The 18013-nt window shown below is 37.2% G+C and overlaps 1 protein-coding gene across 1 annotated transcript; it reads left to right on the top strand.

Moving 5' to 3' along the window:
- The first annotated feature begins 13545 nt into the window (after positions 1–13545).
- On the top strand, positions 13546–17485 carry LOC122665128 (trimethyltridecatetraene synthase-like). Its single transcript, XM_043861197.1, has 2 exons — positions 13546–14490; positions 16846–17485. The coding sequence occupies exons 1-2, from the start codon at positions 13582–13584 to the stop codon at positions 17473–17475; spliced, it is 1539 nt and encodes a 512-aa protein (XP_043717132.1). The 5' UTR covers positions 13546–13581; the 3' UTR covers positions 17476–17485.
- Positions 17486–18013: the final 528 nt, after the last annotated feature.

Here is an 18013-nt window from a genome sequence, read left to right as displayed (position 1 = left end):
CAACATGGTATTTTTAGTGTTCCTTAAATGTTGGTGTTGGGTAAGGGTGTCAATCGGGTAGTTCGGTTTGGGTTTTTCAGTTTCGGTGTGGGTTTCAGGGAAACAGAAGCCGAACAGATAAGGACTGTTTTTTGTTTTGATTTCGATTCAGGTTGGGTTTGTTTTGTGATATTGGGTTCAACATGGTCCGGTTCGGTTTGGGCAAGGCTCAATTCTTTCATTAACCTTTTCAAATGGTTTGGGCAGGGTTCATTTGAAGAACCAAATAGTATCAAAGCCATTAAACGAAGCCGACCCGTTAAGGATTCATTCGGTTTGATTCAGGTTCAATCGGATGTGGTTGGGTCGGTTTGACTGGTTCGGATTAGAATTTGACACCCTTAGTGTTGGGGATCTCCAAGTGAGGCATCTCCAGCTGATACCTGTGCTGGAGAGGATCCAACGGTTGTAGGAAAAAAAAAAAAAGGAATAAGAGATGTACATGTTTTATCCTGATAACTCTCCTAAACTCTATCCCCAATCTTTAAGGAATCGGTATCGGATTTGCTAATTTGTATCGGTATTGGTGGAGAATGATACCGATTCCTGGCTGATCCTATATCCTCAATATTTTTTTTTTTTCCGAAAATGAGGGTTAACTTGACCGATCTAAACCGGTACGGACTGATCCAAATCGGTATTGGTCAATCCAATACGGACCAATTAAATTCCCACGTTAGAGAGGAAGCTCCAAAATCCTCATCTTCCTCACTCTAAGCTTCTTCTTCCTCAAGAGTCATTCCCTATTTCAGGTTCTAATTTTAGATTATTTTTTTTCTTCGATCAATTCATGTCTTAAGCTTAGATTGTTTTCAATCAAAGTCAGGTTTCTTAATGGGTTCTGGTGTTTTGGTAGTTTTGGAGTTGGGTACATCATGGATATTTAGCCTTATAAAAACTAGTGTATAAGAACAGGTCAGGTCAAGTGGTCCGTCCGATCTTACAATGTTAGGTGATTGACCTAATCACAAGACATATTTGTTAGGGTACAATTTTTGTGGACAAGGATTTTTGTTCATCATGTGTAGGACAGAATGGTCGTATTCTATTCCTTGGTTTTCAAGATTTTGTTCGTCTAAAGCTATAGGTTGTACACATGGTTATCTTTATCAGTAAACTCCATTTCAATATTAAAAAAAACAATTATTTTCAAAAGGAACATATTTATTAATAAAAAATAACTACAGAAAAAATCCCCCACCATCAAGCATAGAAGGATCAAGAAAACAAAAGAATGATGTGACTCACAAACCTCAGAAGCTAGAAAACAAAAACTTACATGAGAAACGGCTCAAAGCAAAATATAAATGTCTTCCACAATCAACAAAGTAGCCCAGTTGAGAGATCCTCGTGATGCATTCAGGCAAGCAATCAATGTTTATCAATCCGAGAAGATGGTCAAGTGTTAAAGATTCAAAGGTTGAGCATGAAGAAGATCGAGCATCTGTATTAGATCATTTGACGATGTCTTGATTGCATATCAAATTTGAATTCAAATAGAATTAATTATGTGGCAATACAAAATATTTGATTATTTGAAGATTCGATAGATTGTTTTCGATCAAAGTCAGGTTTCTTAATGGGTTATGGTGTTTTGGTAGTTTTTGAGTTGGCTACATCATGGATATTTAGCCTTATAAAAACTAGTGTACAAAAACAGGTCAGGTCAAGTGGTCCGTCCGATAGATGTCAGGTGATTGACCCAACCACATGACATATTTATTAGGGTACAAGTTTTGTGTACGTGTAGGACAGAATGGTCACATTTCATTTTTTGGTTTTCAAGATTTTGGCATGGTTATCTTCATTAGAATTCAAAAAACTCCATTTCTACAAAAAAAAATTATTTTCAAAACATGCCTTTTTTTTTTTTTGGTTAAATTCAAAACATGTTTATTAATCAAAATAATTAGAGAAAAAATTCCCGACCATCAAGCACAAAAGGATCAAGAAAACAAAAGAATGATGACTCACAAAGTATGAGAGCTTCAACTCTTAAACCTCAGAAGCCAGAAAATGAACTTCAGTGGTATGGTAACGAGGAACAAAACAAAAACTTACATGAGAAAAGGCTCAGAGCAAAATATAAATGTCTTCCACAATTAACAAAGTAGCCTAGTTGAGGGATCCGATGATGCACTCATACAAGCAATCAATGGTTGTCAATCCGAGAAGATGGTCAAGTGTTGAAGATTCAAAGGTTGAGCATGAAGAAGTTCGAGCATCCTTATTAGATCTTTTTATGATGTCTTGATTGCATATCAAATCTGATTTTAAATAGAATTTGTTATGTGGCAATACAAAATATTTGAAGATTCATTACACTTTGAACAATAAATGGATGATTAAAAATACAAAGGAAAAAATGCAAATATGTAAATAATTAAGTTTTAGTAAAAAAATTGATGTGTGGCCAATGTAGACCCTTGCATTCCTATTCATCAATTGTATTTGCGAAATCATCATTCCGTGTGGTATATTAGGTGGTCAGAGCATAGATCCTAGTTGGACCAATCATAAGAAACTTTAAAAAGGGGGAAAAAGAAAAAGTGACTTTTAATTATTGGACCTAGTTTCCTTCCACCCATAGAGAATGGGATCCCAGACGGGAGAGGGTGGGAAAGGGAAACTCTCCCCTACTTTCAAAACAGTGTAGCACTTTGGTCCAGTCCATTAATTTGAGACATTAGATGTTAGTTTTAGGGAATCTAATGACCAAAATGCCCTTCTGACAAAAACTCTCCAAAATTAAAGAATAAAATGGCCAAATTACCCTCATCTTCCCCAAATGAATTAGGGTTTGTAGGTTTCCCAGTATACTCAATAAAATTATGCAGTAATGAAAGATAAATACAAGTGAAAACTTGATAAGTGCTTTGTGTGCTAAGCAGGTACTGAAGATCCAGGTATGGATCCGTCGCCGTACTCAAAGGGGGTAACCCTTATCGATCTGCCAATTTGCAAACAGTCATCTGCTGTGCAAAAATAGACGGCTGAGCTGGCCAAATATGTATTTGAAAGTAAAGCTTGAAAGAAGTAAAACTTTGAATTATATTTTCCTTGGAGAATTTGAATTACAATCTTGATTCAAGATTTTGAAGTAAGCTTGAAGGTACTTGGTAACTTACAGGTTCTTTGAAGGACACTTGAAAGCTTGAGATAAAAGCTTAGGACTTGAAGTTACAACTTGGACGAATATTACGAACACTTGAAGAAATACACTTGAACTTGGAGAACACTTAATAAATTACACTTGAACTTGAATAAAAAAAATTAAAATGTTTTAAAGGGATCCTTGTTAGATCTTTTGATGTAAGAGAACTTGAAGAGCTAAGTCGCAGAGGTGCTGCGTACTATTCTTTTTTCTCTCCAAAATTCTCCTCCTTTTGCTTTGAGAAAACGAGGGGTCTTATAGAGCTTGGGGAGCTTTGGATGCTTTACTTTTCCACCGAAAGTAACCTTATCTTGAAGGAATCTTTGGCAGAGCGAAGAAGCATGTGGGCTTGGGCCCAAACTGTTGAAATTTGATGCAGACTTTTGACTTTGGAGGCAGAGACGCCGAAAGTAATCTTGGACGGTAGTGCTAAATGACTGTTTACTATTCACTCCATTGTCGGTAGAACTTGAAATCTTTTGAAAAGAAACTTCAAAAATCGCACCGAGGCATTCCACGTGTAAAAACACTATTTTTCTCATTGGTTTGGTTTAGACTATTCACTGTATTGGAATGGGCCCAGTGGTGGCTTGATTATCTAGGACCAGAGATAGTAGCTGGGACACGTATTTGGATACAGCCACGTGTCAACTGCTGTGCCATTCTTTTGGTGTCGTCATGGCTAACGATTTTCCAACATTAGGGTTTGGAAACTAATCCTTGGACTTATGGCCCAATTTTCTGGATGTCTGGCCCAAAGGGCGCCTGGTGGATCTTGCTGATGAAGAGGAGAACTGTTGGCTGATGAAGTCCAACCCATCATCAGGTTCTTGAGCAAACTGGCCTTCATGGAGATGAGGGTCGATGGACCCAACACTGGAGCCAGTATCTTCTCCTTCCTCAGTATCAAGGGCCGCAAGCTGGGCCTCAATTTCTGCTTGTTTAGACTTTAATTTAAGGCGTCTACTGTTGCTAGACTTGTCTGATTTTTCTGAGAGAACTATTTGAGGGGTGACTCTTGTGATTGATTGAATTATGGCCTCAGGGGTGCATTTGCTGAGGTTACACTTGTCCCACCACTTGACTCTGAAATTCCTTATGAGAATTGGGATGGAGCAGTCGGGGCTTTCAGTTTGTTCGATTGCATACTCCCAATACATAATCCAAGCTAGGCGGCAATGGATGAAGAATCTCATTAGATCAGGCTGTTCGGAGATTTGTTTAGTGTGCTGGCAGTAGATGTTGAAGGCATCAAACACTTGATCTGGTAGGATATCTTGAATAGGCCCATAAGCGGTCCACCATCGGGGGAACCAGTTTGGGATTTGACTTGAGAACTTGTAGTCAAAACAGAAAAACCACGAATGTTGATTTTTACTATTTTGATAAAGGAAAGCATGGTGCCAGACATCCATGTAATCAAAATAGTGGAACTCTTGTGGTTGAAAGACTTGAGAGAATCTTTTAGGAGTGAGGGGATATGTGCCCCAATCTTTTGAGCTGAGCATTTGAAAGATGGTTACTGAAGTATGGATTACAAGATTTGGATCATTCTTGTCAAAATTTTGCTTGATACGGATGGAATCTGTATCGACAAGGATGAATTCATAGAAGTCTTAATTTTTTGAACTATTTGGGGAATAAAAATTCCTATCTTTGTAAAAAATCCTTTGAGCTATTTCTACAGGAGTTTTGCAGCCTTTGGTGAACTGGTCATCAAGGGCAAAAAGGTCTTGATAGGCTTGTTTGAGAACATATTGGCTCTTGGGAAAGTTCTGGGAAAGAACTGGTTTGAAAACTGTTGTGGAAGAACTGGGCTTGGTAAGTAGTTGGGAGGACCTTGTATTCGGGACCATTTGGGTAGACTGGCTAGCTACAACTTGGGTGAAAGGGACACTTGCAGCTACTATTTTGGAAGGAAAAACTTTGACTAACTGGTTTGAAGGAGCAGACTTGGTATAAGAGTCTTTTGATTTAATGCCTGATTTTGGTTTGGGAGGCTCTTTAGGAGCCATGATTACTGAAATTGTTTTGGGACCCTGCAAGAATTCACGGGTCAGAAAATCAGGAATTGAATTCATTTCTCCTTTAATATAAGTTATGTCAAAATCAAAACTTGATAAAAGGGCTTGCCATCTTGCAAAAATCTGTTTTGATGCAATGTTTTGAACATCATTTTTTAAAACTTGTTTTGCAGCACTGCAATCGACTCTGACTAAACATTTTTTGTTTAAAAGATCACTTTGAAATTTTTGAATACAAAGAACTACTGATAAAATTTCTTTTTTGATGGTACTGTAGTTTTGTTGAACAGGGTTCCAAATTCCTGAGGTGAACTGGACTAATAGCTCTTTGTCATTTTGGACTTGTTTAAGGATGCCTCCGTATCCTAATTCTGAGCCATCAGTTTCTACAATTTTAAAAAGTGTTGGATCTGCAAGGGTTAGGCAAGGGATTTCTTTGACAAGTTTCTTAATGTCACGCACTGCTGTGGTATGACTAGAAGTCCAGAGACTGGGTTTTTTCTTGAGCCTGGAGTAAAGGTCTTTACACAACTGGCTGATTTGAGGGATGAAATCCTTAACATAATTAAGGCTTCCTAAAAATCTTTGTAATTGCTTTTTATCTAGAATTTGATCAGGGAATTTGTCAGCAAATGCTATGGATCTTTCTATAGGAATAATTTGATTCTGGTAGATATAGTGACCTAAGAACCTAACTTTTGTTTGGAATAATTCCATTTTCTTTTGGGAGAGAACAAGTCCACTAGTTTTCATTGTGTGGAAGAAACTCTTTAAGTGTTTGAAATGTTGTTCAATGGACTTGGAGAAAACTAGGACATCATCGATGTATACAATTATGAATTGGCTGAAAGGATTGAGGATGTCATTCATGATATTTTGGAATTCGCTGGGGGCATTTTTTAATCCAAAAGGCATTACATTCCACTCATAATGACCAAATGATGTGGTAAAACCAGTTTTGTAGTGATCCTCTTTGTGTACTTGAATTTGCCAGTATCCAGATTTGAGATCGAATTTTGAAAAGATGGTAGCTTGGTAGAGTCTTTGGAGTAATTCTTTTTTATTGGGAATGGGATACCTAATCCATTGTAAGGCTTCATTCAGGGGTTTGTAATTAATGACTAACCTGGGTGTTCCTCTTTCTATTTCAGCATTTTTGTTAACATAGAAAGCAGCACAACTCCAAGGGGACTTGCTTTTACTTATCAAATTTTTGTTAAGAAGATCTTAGATTTCTTTTTTGCATATTTCTTGTAATTCTTGGGTCATTTGGATAGGTCTGACTTTGGTAGGAATATCCTTGTCTGAAAAACTTGGTTCATATGGAAGATGGACAATATGCCTATGTCTATGCCAAAAAGCATCAGGAAACTCTGAACAAAGTTCCTTTTCTATTTGGGTTTTGGTATTAGAGATTTGTTTCTTAATGGTTTTATCTTGGAGTCTTTGTTCAATAGTTTTATGAGTGACTTCTTGTTTTAAATATTGGAGGTGTTTTTGTTTATTATGAATTAGGCTTATAGTTGATGGTTTTGATATGACAACTGTTTTAAGCAGATCTATTTCTTTTGTCTTAGCTTATTCGAAGAATTCAAAATGAACTTGTTTGCCTAGGATAGTGGTTGTGATTCCTTGGTTTGACACAGTGAAAGGTTTTATGAGTTCTAGGAAAGGTTGTCCTAGAATGACTTCAGTGTTTAAGTCTTTTACTAGTATGAACATTTGTTTGAGACAGATACCTTGGTTGTAGATGTGAACATTTGAAAGTTTGTAGTTGACATTCAGTCTTGACCCATTTGCTCCTGTTAATTTTTGGGTTATTTTTTCAAAATACTGGGTCGAGACTAACCCTTCTTGTATACAGTTTATTTGTGCTCCTGAGTCAACTAGGGCTATAGTACTGATCTTGTGGGAGGAAGATATGACAATAGTTATATTGACATACCACTGTTGGCAAGTTACTTTGTTAATGAGATCAATAAAATCCTCATTATTATTTGGTAAAGGTTGTTCATTGTTACTTCCTTCTTCTTCTTCCTCTATCTCGACTACCTGTTGTAGTCTCTTTAGGCTTGCTATATCTGTTTTTATGTTTTTTATTTCAGTTTTTAAGTCATTGGTAGTAGCTTCTAAGTTTGCAATTCTTACTTGGTCCGGATTTGGTGAAGGAGCGGGAGTTTTATCAAACTTTTTATAGATATTTTTTATGTTATAAAGAGTTGCTTTAGTCTGGGTCTTTGAGGAGGAAACTTGTTGTAAGAGTTCTTGTGCATGTTGGAGGTATAGAGTCTTGGTATGCTTATCCTTAATTTGATCTATAAAGTTGAGGAATTCTTCTGGTTTGTTAAAGTTTTTTATTTCTGAATTTGCTTGTATCATATTGATGGATTTTGATGATTCGGAATCATCACAGTTTTTACAAAATACTCCTTGACTACAGTTACAAGGAGAAGCTTGTTCATCACTGCCTTATTCATCACTATCTGACTCTATTTTGTTTATTTCATCTTCTTGGGGTTCTACTTCACTCTCGGAGCTACTTTCTTCTAGGCCAGCTAGGAGTTAGACTTTTGTATCATCAGGCATTATGAGTGAATTGATCTTCTTTGCTAATCTGCAATACTTGGCTATGTGACCTAGTTTACCATAATTATAGAATCCAGTTTTGGTATTTTGCGTTGGTTTTGATTTTTGAAAGGACTTCTTGTAAGGTCTATATCTTTTAGGGCTAGATTTGTTATTTAGTTTGTGATTTGGATCTTTTTGAGTTCTGTATTTGCTTGAGTATCTATTTTTGGATTTTCTATTATGCCTATGGCTCTTATGTTTCTTTTGGGAAATGATCTTTGAATAAAATTCAAACTGTTCGCAGAAACCTCCTAACTCTTTTTTGTAGGATTTTGACTCTTTTCTGATTTGTTTCCTGAGTTTGATGTCTGTACACAAAGCTAATCCTTCTTTGTGTACTAGACTTATAAGGTCATCATAGGTGAGAGTTTGGTAGAGAATTTCTCCGTTTTTTTTTTCTCTTAATTTTTGTTTTAATTTTTCAGAGAATAAACTAGGTAACCCTGTGAGAAACTTTTCTTTCCAGCAGGGAAGATTTGCATCTTCCCTAGTTAGAACTTTGGTCATAAAAGTATCTTTATACCATTTGAAGTCATGTAATTTTTTACACTTAAGGTTTGACAATTGTTCAGAAGATCTATCCTTGAGTCTGGTAGGGTCTCTTAAGAAATACTTGGTTATGCTAAAAATTAAAGTGTTTACTGTATCTTCAACTAGTTAGTGTTCAACTATGATTGGTAACCCTTGTTTATTGATTTGGATGGCATTTAAGATTGATTCTTTTTCAGTTGGACTGAGGACATTATCCCACCATCCTTTGAGTTGTCCTGTAAACCCAGAAATAATCATTTCTACGATGGCTTGATCGGGAATGTTTTTAATCCGATGGGCATTGGTCACCATGATCATTTCTTGAAGTTTGTTTACTAAATTATAGTCGGACATCCCATCTATGTTCCATTCATAGATGGTGCCACTTTGGTAGTTTGCCTGGAAAAATTCATTTCTTTGTTCAATCTGGAGATCTGGGTAAGTTGGTCTAGAGTAATAATCATTACTCATATACGAACTAGTAATTGCATTAACATGGTCTTGATCTTCATTTTCACTGCATGAATCAAAGGGAGCTTGTTTTTGTATATTTGCCACATTTGAAGCAGAGCTTCCTTGTGTTTCTTTTTGAGGTATATCAGGAACTATCATGTTTTGTAATCTTGTAGAAATTTGGCTTACTAAGTCTTTGCTCTCTTGATTATTTAGATTTTTTAGGCTTTTGTTAGATATTGTGAAAGGTTTGAAAAGAGTTGTTGTTGAAGAAGTACTAGCTTAATTTCTAAGAGGAGGTTCAGTGAGGTTGTCTTTCTGAACTAAGTTTTCTATTCTTATTAGTTGGCTTCCTAGGGTTTGTAAATATTGATTTGTATAATTTACTTGTTCTATAACTTTTTTAGATCCATCAGTGACTCCTTCAGTAGATCTGAAAGGAGTCGCTGAGATTTTTTAAACTTGATATTAAAACCAAGAGGGTGTATGGTTTCAACACTTTTGTCATCAGCTAGTTTTCAGGTGTGGTAGACCTTTTTACTAGCATTGATGTTTGAGAACGGATAAGGAATGTTTCTGTTACTTGTATAAATGTCTAAGTATGTGAAGAACATTATGTTTATTTTGATTGCTTTCATTTTATCATACCAAAGGTTCTTGATTTCCTGTTGTTGTTCTTTTGAGAAGTAGCTAAAAAATCATTCTCTCTTTTCATCATTTCTGGGTAACATGAAATCTATCCTAAGCTTGGGTTTGTCTATCTCATAGTCTTCTATTGTGATGACATCAACTTTTGCTTCGTGTTGCATGTCAGTTTGAGTTGGTAAAGTTGGGTTATTTGTAGGAGAAGACTGGCTAGATTGTTCTTCATAAATTCCTTGGGTAACATTGCTATTAATTGGAGTATGTAATCCTAAGATTTGGAAGGTTCTTAATTGTTCATGTAACCTTTGGTTTTCTAAGTGCAGACTTGTTAAAGTACGAGATGCAGATGCTCTACTTGGAACTTGGCTGAGTCTTTCAAATTCCTCAGTATTTAGTTTTATCTGCTTATCTTTTCTCTGGAATGTTATGGTAACCATTCCATCATGATCTTGGCTTATAGACTCTACATCACTATTGGGTTCCATAAGTGGCTCTGGGCAAGGAGACTGGAGACACCATTTTGACGGGAATTTAATATCTTTCCAGCTGACAATTTTTGGATAAACAGTTCTTGAATAGATAAAGTCTGTTTCTATGAACGTAGTTTGTCCTTTGATAGTTCTTCTAAGAGCTTTAGGTCTTAACGTTTTCATGGCCTTGTACTGGATCCTATGGATTATTGCAATTGGTATAGATCCTTGTTTCATTTTATAACCATTTGTAAGAATGTTTACCTTGAGGGTATCTAAAAGATTTGCATCATTCAAGGAGAGATTTATATCTGGGTAACAATTGAAATAGACTGGTCCTTTGCAAAGACTGGTTTCTATCATCCCTAGAAGGGAATCATCAAATTGTAAGAATCTTTGGTCCCTGAGTGCAAGCAGGAGGGCTACGTTGAGTCCTTCCTTGTGCAGGGGTTTTATGGCAACTTGGATGAGTCCTATATGGAGATAGTTGAAGTCTTTTTTAAGTTTGTTAAGATTTGAAGGATCTAGGAGTTGGATCTCTTCCATATCTGGAGAGTAATTTATGGTCTGTTCAACTGTCTTGATAGTTTCAGCGAAACTATACCATTCTTGTTTATATACTTCTTTGGTTGGGACCTTGGGTAAGGTCCAGTTTTGAAGGGACTGGTCAAGATCACGTGTGAAAACTTTATTACTAATAACTTGATTGGGCGAACTGAAGTTGCCAACTAGTCTCGAAGACATGGATCTACTTAATCTACTCATGGTTATCGGACCCTATCCCCCCAAACAAAAATATACTTCCATCTACCAAAGGGTGAAGGAGATTTTAGTTGCTAAACAACCGATAACGGGACTTAGCTCTGCTCTACACGACTCCAAATAGCCATTAATTCTCACAACGCAACTCTCAGAGGACCGCCAGAAAGTAAACTTGGAAAGGGAGAGAAGATCAGAAACTATGGGTAGGTTAAATAGATACTTGGCTCTGATATCAGTTTCAAACCCTAAACCATTTGGGGAAGATGAACCCTAAAATCAAACCTCCATTTCAACCCTAACCCGCCCCTAGGGTTGAAAAATCTAACCCAGAACCGACAATGCCAATCTTACACTTGTACCTATGATTTTTTTTTTTTTTTTTTTTGCTATGGATCAGCAATGTGTGTATTAAAATAAAAGAATAAAAGTTATAAGATTGACTGTAGAACCACCAAAAAGAAAAACACAGTAGGTAGCCATTTCATTTTCGGTATTGCCATCAGCAAAACAACAACTTCTGGAAATTTTTACAAAAACATACCCAAAGCCCAAAAAAGCTTTATTTAAACTGGTAGGAAGGCCGGCCAAGCGCGTCCCAAGAGACCGACAAACTTAAGAAGATAGGGGTATCATTCCAAACATTCGAGAGTTTGACTTTAGTCGCATGATTAGCTTTTTGTAACCCGTATCTATGATTGATCATGCCCTAACTCACTAAAAATTGACAGTATGCCCAACCATCTCCCATACGTTAGTATAGGATATAAATTACCTTGTATCTCATACAAGCTCAAGTGCTTTATTTTGATAACGCATAAATTTAATGATTTTTTTTTAAACGGATCCTAAAAAAATTCTTTTTTCGTCATGGGTGAGAGGGAAAGTCAGTAAAGCATTATATAGGAATACTCAAACAAATTGATTGAGTACATGAGTACATGACCAACCAGCCAATTCCACATCTTCCACTTCAAGTCGTCCAAATTTCCAAAGTCTACGCGAAGTCATTTTCTTTTAAATTTCCAGGAAAAGGATAGAATACTTTGTCTTTTATCAATGAAGTTAAAATGGGGCACCTTCACTCCCCCTTCGAAGCAATTACTCTTCAGAACTCATAAAAAAACCAAAAATGGGGTTGTTGACGGTGCAGGGAAAGTCAAGAAAACCCCTAGAAATTTTCCAAATTGCAGGAAGACACTCTTTTTCTGTGTGCGTTTTTATGATGGAAGAGAAAGATGGAAATATTTGAAAACCCTTCGGAATTAAAAGGACAATTGAGAAGATGGTAGTTGTCTTTTGAACACAAGGCTGAAAAATTAGGTAGTACAAGAGTATAGTTGTCTCTGGTTAGGTACACTTTTACTTGGCTGCTAGATATTGTTATGTACAAGTCGTGTCAGTCGAAACTTATGATGAGTGTATTCTTCTCTATCACTGTGCCTAGTAGAGTATAACGCTTCATTAATTATTTGCAATATTTTATAATGGATGACCTGTCAAGTGGTAAATAGTGAAGCATTATATATCATTAGGCATGGTGATGCCTAGAATTCCCTGACCATATGGTACCACGTATAAGAAGGTCATAGGTGCCAACTTAGAATAATCCCCTTAAATTTTAGTATTTTCCAAAAAACGCTTTAAGATTCGAAATCGACCCTTACGGTTGGAGCAGTAGGAAGGGGTGTCAATTCTAGGACCGGCCCGCCAGGCCCGATCGAGCCCGCCCAATTAAAGCCCGGCCCGGCCTGGCCCGATTACTAAACGTGTCGGGCTTAAACCCGTCACGTTTAGTAATTGGGCGGTCCCGGTGTGGGGTCCTAGCCCATCGGGCACTCGATTGGACCGATCGATTCCAGGCCCAACGTAGGCCGCCCGATTACAGCCCGACCCAACCCGACCCTTTAACTTATAAACTTTCCCTCCGCTTCCCTCCAAATTGTCTTTTTTTTTTTTTGTTTCTTTGTTGATCTTTGACATTTATTGGTTAGAAACACTTAACGTAGGTGAGATGAGGCTTAGTTTTAGTTTTTAGATCTTACTTTGTTAGATGTGCTTCTATTCGGTGTTGTGCTACTATTATATTTTTCTCTCTGCTTACTTCGTTAGATATGCTACTATTTAGTGTTGTGCTACTATTTTAGTTGGGATAAGCTTTCTTTGACTTTGAGTTGAGGTGTACCATGACTGCTCAAGGATGTGATGGTTTGAACTTAAAATTCTGGTTGCATATCAATTAGTAAGCCCACACCGTTTAAAGTTAAATGGCTCATTAGCCCATTTTGGACCCGATTTAAGCCCGTTTAGCCCGAATAAGGCTGCCCCGATTAAAGACCGAACACCGATCGACCGAAATGAAACCGTATCATGTCCGCCCAAGGCAAGTCCGAATGCCTAAATGATCGGACATGGTACAGCCTATAAAATTGGTGAGGCCCGACCGAGACCGACCGAGCCTGACCGATTGACAACCTAGTAGGAACATTACTACAACTTGGGCAGCAGCAAAATTTTGTCCAAACAATACCCAATGCAATATTAAAAAGTGTGAAACCTCATTGAGAAATATTGACTCAGATTCAGCTTTCTCATTATGTTCAACAAGACCCTTTAGTCACCAAAGCAGGAATCTTCAATAGATGTTCTGGGAAACTTCCTTGAAAGTTTTTTATGTTATCAAAATTATTTAAAGTTTACTAGAAATTTCCTTAAAGTTAAATTATGTTAATTATTTAAAGTTTACTAAGTAAACCATAAGGAAGAAGAAAGACCCCACCCTCAACTATAGGTTCTTCTTATAAATTCTTCCACTCCCCTCCCTTCCCTTCAAAACAAACAGCAACCACAACCAAGCTCAAATTTCACCACCAAAGTTATGGAGTTAGAGATTCTTTCTTGGTCTTTCTATGCTGTAGCATGGGTTACAGCACTAGCACTCATCTTAGTCTCCAGCAACCTCCATCGTCGCCGGAAATTAAACTCCCCTCCTGGTCCAAAACCATGGCCGATCATCGGCAACTTCAATCTCATAGGTTCCCTCCCTCACCGTTCAATTCATAAACTCTCCCTCATCTATGGACCTTTGATGCAAATCCACTTAGGTTCACACCCTGTTCTTGTTGCTTCTTCAGTCGAAATGGCCAAATTAATCCTCAAAACCTATGACCTCAAATTCGCTTCCCGACCCAAAACCGCCGCCGGAAAACACACAACTTACAATTATTCCGACATAACATGGTCTCCTTATGGCCCATACTGGAGACAAGCCCGGAAGATGTGTCTTATGGAGCTGTTCAGTGCCAAACGTCTCGAATCTTACGAATACATTCGTGTAGAAGAGACCCGGGAGCTTCTCACCGGACTTTTCGCCGCTGTCGGAGAGCCGGTAAGCCTTAAAGATCATCTTTCTAATGTTAGTCTCAATGTTATAAGCCGTATGGTATTGGGGAAGAAGTATTTGGATGAGTCTACGACGTCGATCATTACGCCGGAGGAGTTTAAGAAGATGTTGGATGAATTGTTCTTGCTTAATGGTGTGATGAATATAGGTGATTGGATTCCATGGATTGATTTCTTGGATTTGCATGGTTATGTGAAGAGAATGAAGGTTTTGAGTAAGAAGTTTGATTGGTTTTTAGAGCATGTAATTGATGAACATAAGGAAAGAATGAAGGGTGTGGAAAATTATGTTGCAAAGGATATGGTTGATGTCTTGTTGCAGCTAGCAGAGGATCCTGACCTTGAAGTCAACCTTCACCGGAATGGGGTGAAAGCATTTACTCAGGTACAATTCTTTCTGTTTGTTTTTCTTTTTTCTTTTTTTCTAATTTGTTTTTATTAATTTCTTTATCCACCATAATTGGAAAATCAGGTATTTACTCTCGAATCACCTGAGTTAAGGCAAAATTTTAGAAAACCTGATCAAGAATCATGTAGACTTGATCAAGATAAAAAATGACGTGACTCAGTATTGACTCGCCAAGCAAGACTCGATTTTTAACCCTAGTCACTTTTAATTAGGCGAGTCTTGTCAATTTTTAAATACATAAATGCTACTTGACCTTTTTTTTTTTTGGTAATATAAATATTACTTGATTATGAGTGAATATATCCTTTTTGTGCAAAGGGCCTAAGGGCCAAAGAAGTTTAAGGAAATTAAGTGGATTATGAGTGAATATATCAATAAATATAATAAGTAACAACTAATAAATGTACAACTAAATGTATAAAACAATAAAGACTAAAAATGCTTATCAAAATTAACGTTATGGATCTCTCTCTCTTCTTGAAAATTGTCATGTAGCGTTTATAATTATGTATATAAATGAAAAGAAGCCATCTCCCTCTCTCTCTCTCTCTTTCTCTCTCTCTCTCTTCATATTGTAGTCTTCATCATCCAATCCATAACACTCTAGCATTTATTATTATTTTTTAATAATAAAAAAAAAACATGACTCGACTGGACTAGATCGAGTCACTAGGTTTTCTAAAAGGCAAGTCAAGTCAGAAAACCTGAATTTCCAACTATGCAGTTTTCAGTGGTAAATATAAATAGGGCAAGAGTTCTCTATGGGGAGAGAGGCCCTTGTGTGCAAAGGGCAAATGTGAGTACACACGAGGGACCAATGGGAGCCCGTGTGGCTACATCAATAGGACGGTCATTACCGCCTTGCATGTGGGCGAAGCGATCATTTTGCCCTCCTCTGTGTTTGGGTTTGGGGGAAGGGCTCAAATAGGTAGAGATGCCCCAGAGGTGCCCCATGTAAGTGATACTTCCCTAGAATGACCATTGTTGTGGACAGACTTTTTTATTCATAAGGATTGATTATGATAATATCGGGTGGTTTTGTCTATAAAATATGTGATCCATGTTGGCGTAAATAATTGTGGTTATGACTTTTTTTGTTAATTAGTGCCACTAAACTTTATTATATGGGCCCTTTAATGGATAACGTGCTTTTCTTTTTCTTTCTCTCTTTATTTATTTTTGGTTTTAGGCCTCACATTGGACCAGATTAGGATTCACTGGGCCAGACAAGAATCCAAAAGGGGCCAAACAGGGGCAGACAAAGGACCCACAAGGGACAATAAGTGACCCATTGGCCAGACTTATTAATGCAATTACTGCACTATTACTGCTATTGCAAAAAAGGGTAGGGGTAGGAGGATCAAACTTGTGATCTATCTTATATTTGGGGTATACCCAACTGTCTAGCTAGAAGCTCATTCCCTTCACCTTCTCATCATAGAAGTTAAAGAGAAAGGGAAATGCTCCATGCATATGATGAAAGTAATAAGACACCTACATCTAAGTTATTATTACATGAATTTCATCAAAAAAGTTATTATTACATGGGAGATTCTCCGATCGACTCCATTAAATTGGGGGTAGGGGTGTTTATGTCATTTCGGATGAGCATTTATGCTGTAAAAAAAATCTGACTTCATTTTCATGCATGAAAATCTTTGTCATACTAAATTTAACATAATCCTAAGATGAGACCGGTTAACAATCGGTCGGTTGGTTAGCAATGTGTAATTGATCAATCAAACTATTTTTTATGTGCATTTAGCTAATCGGTCAGTGTGATTAATTAATTCCAATTGATTGGTCTCGTGAATTAATCGGGTTAGACCAAGACCAGCCGATTAATCCAAAAATTGTATATCTAAAACAAAAATCAAACCGTTTTAATAAACAGTCTGTTTGGTTTCGGTTTTATCCGGTCGGTCTCAATCGGGCCGGTTGGCGTGGCTTGAAAATGACACCTATACTTGCAAACATATTCAAGGAGAAGGCCAGGAGAATTACTGGTCCAAGTCCATAGCTGAGAATGGACTAAATGATTGGGCCTGATTGTATAATTAGTTGGGCTGAAGGAAAAGAACCAACCCAATTGCTCCTTATAATTTCATTGGTTGGCCCAAAATATGTGAAGATATTTTGCTTTATTTAACAACAGAAGAAGAAATGGACTTTGGAATGTAATGGTTCAGGCCCATTTCTAAGTGTTTGTTTGGTTGGGCCAGGCCTGACTAGGCCTTTCAGAGCCAAACAAAATTTATATCAATTTATGAAGGTGGATGGATATTTGCATTATCTTATGCTTTTCCTTCTTATGTTTTTATTGATGCTTAGGACTTAATAGCGGGAGGCACAGAGAGCTCTGCTGTGACTGTGGAATGGGCACTTTCTGAGCTATTGAAGAAGCCAGAGATCTTCAAAAAAGCTTCAGAAGAGCTAGATAGGGTGATTGGCAAGGATAGATGGGTTGAAGAGAAAGACATACCAAACCTACCATACATCGAAGCCATAGTTAAAGAGACAATGAGAATGCATCCAGTGGCACCAATGCTAGTACCAAGAATAGCCAGAGAAGATTGCGAAATTGGTGGTTATGATATTCAAGAAGGAACTCGAGTACTCGTTAATACATGGACCATAGGGAGGGACCCTGAATTATGGGAAGCTCCAGATGAATTTCGACCGGAGAGATTTATCGGGAAGACGATTGATGTGAAGGGACAAGATTTCGAGTTATTGCCATTTGGATCAGGAAGGAGAATGTGCCCGGGGTACAGCCTTGGGCTCAAAGTGATTCAATCAAGTTTGGCTAATCTTTTACATGGGTTTGTGTGGAAATTGCCTAACCAAATGAAGCCGGAGGACTTGAACATGGAGGAAATTTTTGGGTTGTCCACACCTAAGAAGTTCCCTCTTATGGCTGTTGTGGAACCTCGACTTCCTTCTCATGTCTATTCTCAGTGATTATGTTCTAGTTTTTGAGGTCCTGAACTCCTTTTGATATGTTAATGCTATGTCTTTTATGGTTGTGTAGTCCCAAACTTTTGTTTGGTTCATGTCTAATTTAGTGATTATCTTTCCTACTTCTTATATATAATAATAAATAAAAAAAAGTTGGCAAAAGGGTTTTAGCACAATCTCACTATATATGGGAGGGCTCCTTACACACCGATTTCTCCCTTTTCAACCTTGTGCTATTTCTAATTGTGATGTGATTATTTTAATTAGATAAAAATGAGAAAAGTTTCTATCACTCCTTATGCTTTATATCATTAGGTTAGGCAAGTAGATGGATAAAAACAGGGATTAACGTCAAGTTGGAGTACGAAGATCAACTTTAGAATCAAAAGGATTTATGAGAATAGAACGAATAGTAGAATGAAGATGCAGTATATATTGTGTGATTTTAGTTACATCTAGACGGATAACGAGGCGGTGAAAATAGATTAGAGGGAGTATTGCACAATATTGAATATTTTAGATATCTGAGCTAAATCATAAA

The sequence above is a fragment of the Telopea speciosissima genome, chromosome 6 (genome assembly GCF_018873765.1).
Source record: "Telopea speciosissima isolate NSW1024214 ecotype Mountain lineage chromosome 6, Tspe_v1, whole genome shotgun sequence".
Taxonomy (NCBI): domain Eukaryota; kingdom Viridiplantae; phylum Streptophyta; class Magnoliopsida; order Proteales; family Proteaceae; genus Telopea; species Telopea speciosissima.
This window is presented reverse-complemented; position numbering and strand designations above follow the sequence as displayed.

Excerpts from the sequence above, each read along its gene's own strand:
- LOC122665128 (XM_043861197.1), top strand. The coding sequence starts at position 13,582 with ATGGAGTTAGAGATTCTTTCTTGGTCTTTCTATGCTGTAGCATGGGTT. Across the intron at positions 14,491-16,845 it reads GGGTGAAAGCATTTACTCAG|GACTTAATAGCGGGAGGCAC; the intron begins GTACAATTCTTT and ends ATTGATGCTTAG.